The 12123-nt window shown below is 37.5% G+C and overlaps 2 protein-coding genes across 2 annotated transcripts in view; one reads left to right on the top strand and one right to left on the bottom strand.

Moving 5' to 3' along the window:
- LOC107633105 lies at positions 3835 to 4277 on the bottom strand. The gene is made up of 2 exons (XM_016336740.1): positions 4125 to 4277; positions 3835 to 4020 (listed from the first exon to the last, which is right to left on the bottom strand). Exons 1-2 carry the CDS (start codon positions 4275 to 4277, stop codon positions 3835 to 3837), a joined length of 339 nt encoding a protein of 112 aa, XP_016192226.1.
- The window catches only part of LOC107633106 (zinc finger MYM-type protein 1-like), an 11555-nt gene continuing 7087 nt past the window's right edge, over positions 7656 to 12123 (top strand). The window contains exons 1-3 of the mRNA XM_016336741.1: positions 7656 to 7742; positions 7931 to 8003; positions 11413 to 11532. Of these exons, the coding sequence (XP_016192227.1) occupies positions 7656 to 7742; positions 7931 to 8003; positions 11413 to 11532 (280 nt within the window). The remainder of the gene's footprint in view (positions 7743 to 7930; positions 8004 to 11412; positions 11533 to 12123) is intronic.

Genomic DNA, 12123 nt, shown 5'->3' with positions numbered 1-12123 from the left:
TCGAAGGTATTTGGTAATATTTTTGTTAAGAAATGTGAATTAGAGCAGCAGATTAATTATTTACAAAAGCGTTTGGAAGTGTTGGATAGCATTTATTTACGTCAGAAAGAGCAATAGTTGCTTGATGATTATAATAATACTCCAGTGCAAGAAGAGCTCCTATGGTTCCAAAAGTCCAGAGAGCAGTGGGTAAGGTTCGGGGATAGGAATACAAGATTCTTTCATATTCAAACTCTTGTGTGAAGGAAGCATAATAAGATTCATGGCATTTTTCTCAAGGATAGAGTATGGGAAACTGATCCAGAGGTTCTGAGTCAAGAAGCAGAGTCTTTCTATAAAAGCTTATTCTGTCATTTGGATGATGTTGATTTGGGCTGCCTTGGTGATGTGCCTCTTCCTTCTCTAAATGAGGAAGCTTGCAATAATCTTACGGCACTAGTTACTATGGAGGAAGTCATAACAGCTATTTTTCACATGAACTCTTTTAAACCTCCGGGTCCTGATGGGTTTCAAGCTTTCTTCTTCAAAGAATATTGAGAGATCATTGGTTTTGATGTTTGGAAGATGGTTAAGTAGGCATTCTCCGGTGTTACTCTTGATCCGAGAATGATAGAGACTCTACTGGTTCTTATTCCAAAGGTTGAATCACCGGTATCTATGAAAGATTTCAGGCCGATTAGTCTATGCAATGTAGTTTACAAGATCATCACGAAGGTCCTTGTTAATAGGCTCCATCCTTATCTTGCGAAGATTGTTAGCCCGCTTCAAGGAGAATTTATTCCGGGGCGAGGAACTCCTGACAACATCATTATTATTTAAGAAGTCCTCCACTTTATAAAGAAGACTAAATCAAAGAAAGGCACACTGGCCTTTAAGATTGATCTGGAGAAATCTTATGATAGAGTTGACTGGATGTTTCTAGCTCATACCCTTAAAAGCTTTGGTTTTCCTATTCGTACAATTAATTTGATTATGAATTGTGTCACTGCTTCCTCCTTATCTATTCTTTGGAATGGAAATCATCTGAATGGCTTTACTCCTAGTCGGGATCTTAGACAAGGAGACCCTATGTCACCCTATCTTTTTGTGTTTTGTATGGAGAGATTGGCATACTTTATTAGTCATTAGGTTGCTTTGGGCTTGTGGGAGCCGGTTGCTGTTTCTAGAGGGAGACCAAGAATATCCTATTTAATGTTTGGGGATGATTTGCTTCTATTCTATAAATCTACAAAGAGATAAGTGCAAAATGTGATGTTGGTTTTAGAGACTTTTTGCAAAACATTTGGGATGAAGATTAATGTGGAGAAGTCTAAAGCACTTTGCTCCAAGAATGTCTCTTCAACAAGGAAAGAGGTTTTCATTGGGGTATCCTCTATCAGATTTGTCCAGGACTTGGGCAAGTATCTTCGAGTTACCCTTAGCCATTCTAGGGTGATCCATTCAGCTTTCAATGGTGTCTTGAATAAGATTCAGAGTAGACTAGCAAGCTAGAAAGGGAGTTTACTCAATCGGGTTGGTAGACTCTGCTTGGTTAATTCTGTTGCAGCCGCTATTCCTACATACCAGATGCAGGTCTCTATTTTTCCTAAAGGAATAATTAGTAAATTGGAGTCTATGATGAGAAATTTTCTTTGGAAAGGACAAGTTGATGGAAGAGGATTAAATCTTGATAGTTGGAAAGGTACTGGTTACTCCAAAAAAATATGGAGGTTTGAGGATTAGAGATTCTTATTGTGTGAATATTGCTCTTCTTGGAAAGCTAGTTTGGACTTTTTTCCAGCAGCCAAACAAGTTATGGGTCCAATTGTTGGATGCCAAATACCGATCATCTCTATATGACTATTTTAGTTGCCCTAAGAATAAGGACTCTCCCATTTGGAGGAGTCTTTGCAAGGCTTGAAAAGTGTTGAAGGATGGGTTTGCTTGGTGCATTGGGATTTAACCCCGAATTTTTGGTTTTTTTTTTTAGCCGGAGGAGAGAAGGACGGTTATCTAATGAGATGGATTATGTTCACATTTCTGATCGAATCTCCAGATACAGGATATTTGATCGGTTGGTAGGTGGCATTTGGATACTCTTTATTCTCCTTTATCTCAAAATCTGAAAGGTAATATTCTCTCTTACAATCCAGATGTGCAAGCAGGTTTGGAAGCGGGTTGGTATTAGTTTGGGTCTGATGCCAAAGTTTATGACTCACGCAATGGTTACTTGTGGTTGTGTAAGCAGCTGTTTGGTTGGGAGGAGCTGGAGAATTGGCTTTGGCTTTGGCACCAGCTGGTTTTGGAAAAGAACAAGTTTTTGGCTTGGTAGTATCTTAAAGAGGCTCTTCCTACTGCAAGTTTTCGCTTCAGAAGAGGGATGCTGTCATCGGATAGGTGCCTAAGATATCTTTCTAGCCAGGAATCAGTTTTACATTGTATTCGGGATTGTCCAAAAGCTCAGCTTATATAGCATAGGTTGGATATTTCTTGTCTTCCTTTGGATTTGAAGAACTGGTTCTTGTATCATAGTAGAGAGCATCCGTTCAAGTTTTTTTCGGGATTTTGGTAGATATGGCGAGTAAAGAATAATGACATCTTTAATCCTCATGAAACTTGGCCTCCAAAAAAAGTGATTTGTCTGGCATTAACTTCAGAAAAGGAGCTTAGGAATATTTTTGAATTCAACGCATGTCCCTTCTCTCTACTCTAAATGGTTTTTGAAATCCCCATCCATTGGTACTTTCAAGATTAATTGTGATACTAGTTATCTTGATTCAGGTGATAGTGTTGATTTTGCTTGTGTTATTAGAGATTGTAATGGGAGTTGGCAAAAGGGGTGTTTGAAAATGATTGAGAGTAATAGTATTCTTCAAGGAAATTGTTTGCTATTTGGAGATGGTATCTCTTAGTCTAAGATGTGGGTCAACGAGATGTTATTTGTGAGACAGATTGTGTGGAAGCGTTTAATCTTGTTACTAATCACCAAGATGGTCTTGAATTTATTGATCTATTGGTGCTCAAAATAAGAGATATCATGCATTGGAATTGGCATGTTGACTTTCGTTTGATTATGAGAGATGCAAACACGGTGGCAGACACTATGGCAAAGATGGGGATGAAGTTACAACTTTCTCATGTAGAGCTTCTTTTACCTTGAAAGAAGTTTAAAAATAATCTTAAACGAGACGCGCCAGTCAACCACAGCCATCAACAGCAACAGTCACTAGCCCATCAAGGAGGACACTGAGGTTCATGGCAAAAACACCACCTAGGGCCTGGAAGGCATTGGGATGAAGAACATAGTAGATTTTAGTGTTTACCATCTGTTTTATAATGAATTTGCCAATGACCAAGGGTTAATGTCTCTGTGATACTTTAGACACCCTACTTTAAGACTACTACTATCATGTTGATCTCTTTTGTGTTGTTACCTTTTCATGGTTATATTTAAGGCTTGTTTAAATATTGTTATGGTTAAGAGAAGCTACTTTAAGACTTCTCCATTATCTAATGATTTACATGAATTTTCAACAGCAAAGTTATGTGAATTGACAAATTAAGCCTTGTATTTATTAGTATATCAAACTAAAATAAACTTGTACAGAGCCAAATAATGTATGTCAAAATACAGGAACTCATTACTATTCATTTCACTCAAAAACCTTACAATGTTTACAGCAAATGCCTTTACACATACAGCCTCCAAAAAATTTCATTCTCTTTATATCACTGTTATCACCCAACTGTATGTCAATTTTTTCAATCCCTAAACAATTGACATTCCCTACAAACTAGGGACAACAACAGAAAAGCAAACAAAACAAAATGCTAACCCCCTAAACCTCAATTAAGTCAATCACATAGCAGCAACCCAGCCATTGTCCATCCAAGAATTCCAACACCAAGTGCCAATGCAAATTTCCTTTCAGCTTTCTGCAATTCTTCTTTCAACGAGCTCGCTTTGTTCTTCAGTCTTTGAATTTGTGGATCTTGTCCTTCAGGCTCTGCCCAAGCAAAATAATCGCATCCATCTCCTATCTGTTCTCAACCAAACCAACACGAACACACCAAACACTTCAGATCCTCCAAACACTAACACCCAATGTTATTTTCAAACAAGAGACAGAAAAAAGGAGACTCACCTGATAGTTGACGCAGCCCCAGAATCTTCTTCCTGGGTTATCCGCTGTAGATGACGTCCGCAATACCGGTCTCTCTCCACAGAAGCAAGTCCTCCTTCTCCCACGACTCTTAGTGCTGCTACGCGAACCTTGGGAGGACGACTGGCTAGCCATTCTCAGCAGACGAAGAACATCAACTTTGGGGATTGGGGTTTACTTATTGGACCGGATTTTATTTCTTTTTATTTTTTTTTCGTGCTTCCAATTCCAACTGTTAACTACAGCCAAACTACCAACTTTGCCACGTCGGACACGGCGTCAATAATTTGACACCCACTTAATGGAAGGACTTGATTGATGCAAATCAAAACTTTTTTGGATTTAAATAGAACAATTTAAACGTTGGGGACTAAAATAGAATTCACCCCAAACGTAGGGGACCAAAATAATAGTTTACCCTTATTCTTTCTATCTTCCAGTGTTGTTGTGTGGCGAAGTCCGGAGTGACAACAAAAGAAGGAATTATACTTGCACAGAAAGAGTATATGTATTAAGTAAAATACAACTAAGGTCAAATATATACTTGCATCAAACTATATTAATTATTCGAAATATGTGGCTGAAATGGCGTCATTCAGTTGAAAAAAATTCTACTAAATTTGACTCAAGACTTTATGTAATTTCTAGGGGGTATTCATGGTTCGGTCCGGCCCAAAAATTTGGTCCGGTCTCGAATTTTTTAGGGACTAATTTGGTGTGATTTCACCGTATTTAGAATTGGATAAGGGTCCCAAAAATAGATCCGGTCATTATTTTAGGTCGGATTCGGGCCATAGTTCGGGTCACCTGAACTCGGTCCGGTAGCCCCATCATCATACACAATTAATATTTTGTGTTTTTAGTGATAGATGATGATTATTCTTATGTGAAATTTAAGTATTGTAAACCTTAATATTTTGTGTTATTAGTCATTATAAGATTATAAATTAATGTTTTATGTTTAAAATGCGTAAGACTTTAGACTAATCTATAATATTGTGTTATTTGTATTGATTTAAATATTTAGTGTTATTAGACAATATCAGTATTGATTGTGGTTATGCTTTAATTTTAGGAAAGAGTTGGTTCTTGTTATATTTTTTTAAATGAATTTTACCATGTCAAATAATAGTTGGAGTCTTGAAAATTTAGATACTTTCATATACTAGCTTAGAAGAAGGTAATGTTTTTATCCGATATAATCGTGGTCCAAAAATGTGCAGGTTTCATCGAGTTTAGAATCGAATTCGGGTCTAACAAATAAGTCCGATATATATTTCGAGTCGAATTTAGGTCACATCAAACTCGGTTTTACCCGACCATGAACATTCCTAGCAATTACAAACCGGATTAAAGAGATTTAAAAAAATGAGAACTTTTTTTTTCCACCAAAAAAATGAAAACGGTTTGATTGCAAGTGAAGTTGGTGAGACATTTATTGGACCTTGGTGACCTAAATGCAAGAGGCAATGATTTTTATATGAAGCTCAACTAGCCTGAGCTATTTATAAATTATCTAAGTAGGTGACTTCCGTGGTGGCGTATTGTTTGGTATACTAACTTTTAGTCAAAGCTAGCAATTAGTGCTAAGTGCGGTAACATTAAAGATTTTCTCCAGGAATATGGGTGAGATTTTGGGTTCTAAAAACAAGATTTTGATATAGACCAAAGTTTGAATCTGAAAAAAAAATTTACTTTTTCATCTTTGATTTTAAATGTGTTTAACTGGCTTGGATATCAATTTCATTTATTTATTTATTTATTTTATTTAAAACCTAAAAAGATTTTATTTTAGATAGAAGCATTGGGTTCTGTGAACGTAAGACGAAAAAAAGATTTTATATAAATATCTAATTGTTTTGAAAATTTTGTTTGAATTTTCGAATAAGTTAACTTACTCTATAAGTGAGCTGATTAATGCATTTTAAAATAAAATAGTATGTGCCACTTAATCCCTTAGATACAACTGAATTTATTTGATTTTCTACATTTAAAAGAAAATCTATTCGATATTTTTTCTGTTGACTAAAATCAATTCGACTTTATTTTTAACTTTTCTGTTCATAATATTAAAATTAAAAATTATAATAAAGAGAAGTATAAGACAAGTCATTTATACAAGAGAAGGGGAGAGCGGGGGCGAGCAATTGAGAGTAAAACACGGTGAAAAAGATGGTATGCCATCGGGAGAGATAAGGGAGAGAGCGTGGGAAGGTATGTATCCAGTGTTAAAGAGGGTTCTTCTCAAGAGGATTTAGAAAAGCCATCCAAGGTCTCTTTTAGAGATAAGGTCATTGGTACAGAAAATTTAAGGCCTTTGCATTAGTAGGGTCTTTACCTGGGGATGGTATCGCGACGGTGACAGGTAAGTGGGGTGATTTTTGTCTACCAAGTGTCAGTTTTACTAAGGAGGCAAAGAGCTGTCTAACTGAACCTTATAAGGAAGCCATCGTAATCAAGGTGCTGGATAAGTATTATGGCTATACGGCTCCTATGCATAAGATTCGGATAGTATAGCGCATCAAAGGAGGGTTTCATTTGTTGCATGTAGGGTTTGGGTATTTTTTTGGTTAAATTTGATATTGCTGCAGATCGTGAGAAAGTCATTCTTGGTGGCCCGTGGTTGATAGACGGTCACTATGTTGCAGTAAAGCCTTGGGATGTAGATTGTAGGTCATGCGAAAAATCCTTTGTATCAACGCTAGTATGGATTCGAGTCTCGAGACTTCCAATTTGGTGCTACCAGGAACAAGCAATGCTACAAAATGCTTCTGCAATAGGGGTTTCGGTAAAGGTAGATTTGGCCACTAAACTTGCAGAAAGAGAAAAATATGCCCGAGCTTGTGTTCAAATTAATCTTGGGTTGCTTGTAATCAAATATATTATCGTGGAGGGTATGACTCATGAAGTAGAGTACGAGAGTTTACAGCTGATTTGTTCTACTTGTGCATGGAGAATGAGTCCTTGAAAGGAAACGGTGATTTATTTGGTGATGGAAAAAATAATGAAGCTCCGACACTAGTGTCACACAACAATCATGAGATTTAAAGAGGCTGAATCGGAAGCTCGTGATTTGGGTGAGAATTCTCGTAATTTGAGTGAGAAATTAGGAGTTGGTAAAGGGAAGGATGCGGTTACGGAATCATTAGCTCCTCATGTGCCTGATGGTCATGTTAATGAGGCATGCATGGATGATAGAGAGGACTGGCAACAAGTGCTGCGTAAGGAAAAATTCACAATGGGCCAGCCATTAGGTTTGAAGGACCAAGATGAAAAGCAGCACAAGTATAGATCGAGAAGGGTTCCAAGGCCCAATTTGCATAGTGATGGAGGCAAATCAATTGACATTAGGATGGGAAAGCGAGAAAAACTTGAAATTACGCCATCTCCATCGCGCAAAACTCCTGCACGTCGTGGAATTTCTCTACGGAAGCGTCCGCGGCTTTCCTCCTTGCAGAACTCGCCAGTTGATAAAAATGGTGGCGCAATGGAAAAACCTTAGTAGATGGAACCATGGCAGGTGCAACGTTAGGGGGTCCAAAGGTGACAATTATTGAGGATCAGAGTGTGCCAGTACCGCAGGACAAACCACCTATTGAGGTTGGTGATTCTATTTAGAGTTTATGTTCTTATTTATTCTGTTCTTATTATTTATGGATAATTTAAATATGATTGTTTGGAATATTAGGGGTGCTTCTAATAAGTTAGCCCGGGTGCATTGTAAGGAACTTGTTTAGAAATTTAGACATGTTTTCTTTATTGTGGTTGAAACCCACTTTCCTTTTCAGCATTTAAAATTGTTTTGGGAAAGATTGGTGTATCACTCTGTTGGTACAATGGAAGCACAGGGGCATAAAGAGGGTATTTGATTTTTATCCTCTATGAAGGGTGTTTGTTGTAAGTTCATTGATGTTTTTGATCAGGGTGTTATTGTTGAGGTTTAATCTGATAATTTAATTTGGAGGTGTAGTGGAATTTATGGTAGTCCTCAATTTAATAAAAGGGTTCTCCTTAGGGATTATCTTGTTACACAATCCATGGTTTTTCAAGGACCTTGGATTGTTCTTGGTGATTTTAATGACGTCATATTTTCTCATGAATCTAAAGGCTGTCAATTTTCTCATCAAAGAGCAGATATGTTTGCTACTTCATTAGAGGATAGTGGTTTGTTTGATCTGAAGACTATTGTGAGACAGTTTTCTTGGTACAGGAGGGTGAAAAATTATATTGATGTGGCAAAAAAGCTTGACTGAGTCTGTATAAATAGTAGTTGGTTATCTATCTTTCTAGAGGCTTATGCAGAAGTTTTAAATAGGATTCAATCTGATCATTGTCCTATTTTGATGCGTTGTAAAGGTCGTCCTCAGCTTAAAAGGAATCGACATTTCCGATTTGTTGCTGCTTGGGTTACTCATCCCGGGTATAGGGATATTGTGAATCATTCATGGTGGTCTATAATAGAGGGATTCATGGAAAGCTTTCGAAAGTACAGAAGACTTCACTAGAGTTTAACTCGAAGGTATTTGGTAATATTTTTGTTAAGAAATGTGAATTAGAGCAACAGATTAATTATTTACAAAAGCGTTTGGAAGTGGTGGATAGCATTTATTTGCGTCAGAAAGAGCAATAGTTGCATGATGATTATAATAATCCTCCAGTGCAAGAAGAGCTCCTATGGTTCCAAAAGTCCAGAGAGCAGTGGGTAAGGTTCGGGGATAGGAATACAAGATTCTTTCATATTCAAACTCTTGTGTGAAGGAAGCATAACAAGATTCATGGCATTTTTCTCAAGGATGGAGTATGGAAAACTGATCCAGAGGTTCTGAGTCAAGAAGCAGAGTCTTTCTATAAAAGCTTATTCTGTCATTTGGATGATGTTGATTTGGGTTGCCTTGGTGATGTGCCTCTTCCTTCTCTAAATGAGGAAGCTTGCAATAATCTTAGGCACTAGTTACTATGGAGGAAGTCAGAACAGCTATTTTTCACATGAACTCTTTTAAACCTCCGGGTCCTGATGGGTTTCAAGCTTTCTTCTTCAAAGAATATTGAGAGATCATTGGTCTTGATGTTTGGAAGATGGTTAAGTAGGCATTCTCCGGTGTTACTCTTGATCCGAGAATGATAGAGACTCTACTGGTTCTTATTCCAAAGGTTGAATCACCGGTATCTATGAAAGATTTCAGGCCGATTAGTCTCTACAATGTAGTTTACAAGATCATCACGAAGGTCCTTGTTAATAGGCTCCATCCTTATCTTGCGGAGATTGTTAGCCCGCTTCAAGGAGAATTTATTCCGAGACGAGGAACTCCTGACAACATCATTATTATTTAAGAAGTCCTCCACTTTATGAAGAAGACTAAATCAAAAAAAGGCACACTGGCCTTTAAGATTGATCTGGAGAAATCTTATGACAGAGTTGACTGGATGTTTCTAGCTCATACCCTTAAAAGCTTTGGTTTTCCTATTCGTACAATTAATTTGATTATGAATTGTGTCACTGCTTCATCCTTATCTATTCTTTGGAATGGAAATCATCTGAAAGGCTTTACTCCTAGTCGGGGTCTTAGACAAGGAGACCCTATGTCACCCTATCTTTTTGTGTTTTGTATGGAGAGATTGGCATACTTTATTAGTCATTAGGTTGCTTTGGGCTTGTGGGAGCCGGTTGCTGTTTCTAGAGGGAGACCAAGAATATCCTATTTAATGTTTGGGGATGACTTGCTTCTATTCTATAAATCTACAAAGAGACAAGTGAAAAATGTGATGTTGGTTTTATAGACTTTTTGCAAAACATTTGGGATGAAGATTAATGTGGAGAAGTCTAAAGCACTTTGCTCCAAGAATGTCTCTTCAACAAGGAAAGAGGTTTTCATTGGGGTATCCTCTATCAGATTTATCCAGGACTTGGGCAAGTATCTTGGAGTTACCCTTAGCCATTCTAGGGTGATCCATTCAGCTTTCAATGGTATCTTGAATAAGATTCGGAGTAGACTAGCAAGCTAGAAAGGGAGTTTACTCAATCGGGTTGGTAGACTCTGCTTGGTTAATTCTGTTGCAGCCGCTATTCCTACATACCAGATGCAGGTCTCTATTTTTCCTAAAGGAATCATTAGTAAATTGGAGTCTATGATGAGAAATTTTCTTTGGAAAGGACAAGTTGATGGAAGAGGATTAAATCTTGAAAGTTGGAAAGGTACTGATTACTCCAAAAAAATATGGAGGTTTGAGGATTAGAGATTCTTATTGTGTGAATATTGCTCTTCTTGGAAAGCTAGTTTGGACTTTTTTCCAGCAGCCAAACAAGTTATGGGTCCAATTGTTGGATGCCAAATACCGATCATCTCTATATGACTATTTTAGTTGCCCTAAGAATAAGGACTCTCCCATTTGGAGGAGTCTTTGTAAGGCTTGGAAAGTGTTGAAGGATGGGTTTGCTTAGTGTATTGGGATTTAACCCCGAATTTTTGGTTTTTTTTAGCCGGAGGAGAGAAGGACGGTTATCTAATGAGATGGATTATGTTCACATTTCTGATCGAATCTCCGGATACAGGATATTTGATCGGTTGGTAGGTGGCATTTGGATACTCTTTATTCTCCTTTATCTCAAAATCTGAAAGGTAATATTCTCTCTTACAATCCAGATGTGCAAGCAGGTTTGGAAGTGGGTTGGTATTAGTTTGGGTCTGCTGCCAAAGTTTATGACTCACGCAATGGTTACTTGTGGTTGTGTAAGCAGCTGTTTGGTTGGGAGGAGTTGGAGAATTGGCTTTGGCTTTGGCACCAGCTGGTTTTGGAAAAGAACAAGTTTTTGGCTTGGTAGTATCTTAAAGAGGCTCTTCCTACTGCAAGTTTTCGCTTCAGAAGAGGGATGCGGTCACCGGATAGGTGCCTAAGATGTCTTTCTAGCCAGGAATCAGTTTTACATTGTATTCGGGATTGTCCAAAAGCTCAGCTTATATGGCATAGGTTGGATATTTCTTGTCTTCCTTTGGATTTGAAGAACTGGTTCTTGTATCATAGCAGAGAGCATCCGTTCAAGTTCTTTTCGGGATTTTGGTAGATATGGCGAGTAAGGAATAATGACATCTTTAATCCTCATGAAACTTGGCCTCCGAAAAAAGTGATTTGTCTGGCATTAACTTCAGAAAAGGAGCTTAGGAATATTTTTGAATTCAACGCATGTCCCTTCTCTCTACTCTAAATGGTTTTTGAAATCCCCCATCCATTGGTACTTTCAAGATTAATTGTGATACTAGTTATCTTGATTCAGGTAATAGTGTTGATTTTGCTTGTGTTATTAGAGATTGTAATGGGAGTTGGCAAAAGAGGTGTTTGAAAATGATTGAGAGTACTAGTGTTCTTCAAGGGAATTGTTTGCTATTTGGAGATGGTATCTCTTAGTCTAAGATGTGGGTCAACGAGATGTTATTTGTGAGACAGATTGTGTGGAAGCGTTTAATCTTGTTACTAATCACCAAGATGGTTTTGGATTTATTGATCTATTGGTGCTCAAAATAAGAGATATCATGCATTGGAATTGGCATGTTGACTTTCGTTTGATTATGAGAGATGCAAACACGGTGGCAGACACTATGGCAAAGATGGGGATGAAGTTACATAAAAAGGTAATATTTTTTCAAAAAAAAAACAAATCAATTTTAATTTTATTTTATGCTGGATCCGAAAAAAACCAGGAGTCACAGACATCCTCCAAGAGAGCTAGATGCAGCAGCAATACCAGTCAACTACAGCCATCAACAGCAACAGCAACAGTCACTAGCCCATCAAAGAGGACTTTGAGGTTAAAATAATTTCAAAATTGTTAAAATAATTTCACTTAATTTTCAGTAACTTAACTCTCAAGGAGGCTGGTTCGCTAGCCCTTAAAATTATTCTCAAGCTTGAGTTTATTTGAATCAGTGCACACCTGCTTATTAAAATGGCTTGTTGTGCACGAGAAGAGTGTTGAATCATGTTTGTA

Source organism: Arachis ipaensis, chromosome B03, assembly GCF_000816755.2.
Source record: "Arachis ipaensis cultivar K30076 chromosome B03, Araip1.1, whole genome shotgun sequence".
NCBI classification, from domain to species: Eukaryota; Viridiplantae; Streptophyta; class Magnoliopsida; order Fabales; family Fabaceae; genus Arachis; species Arachis ipaensis.
The sequence above is the reverse complement of the archived record's forward strand: the minus strand, read 5'-3'. Positions and strand labels throughout refer to the sequence as shown.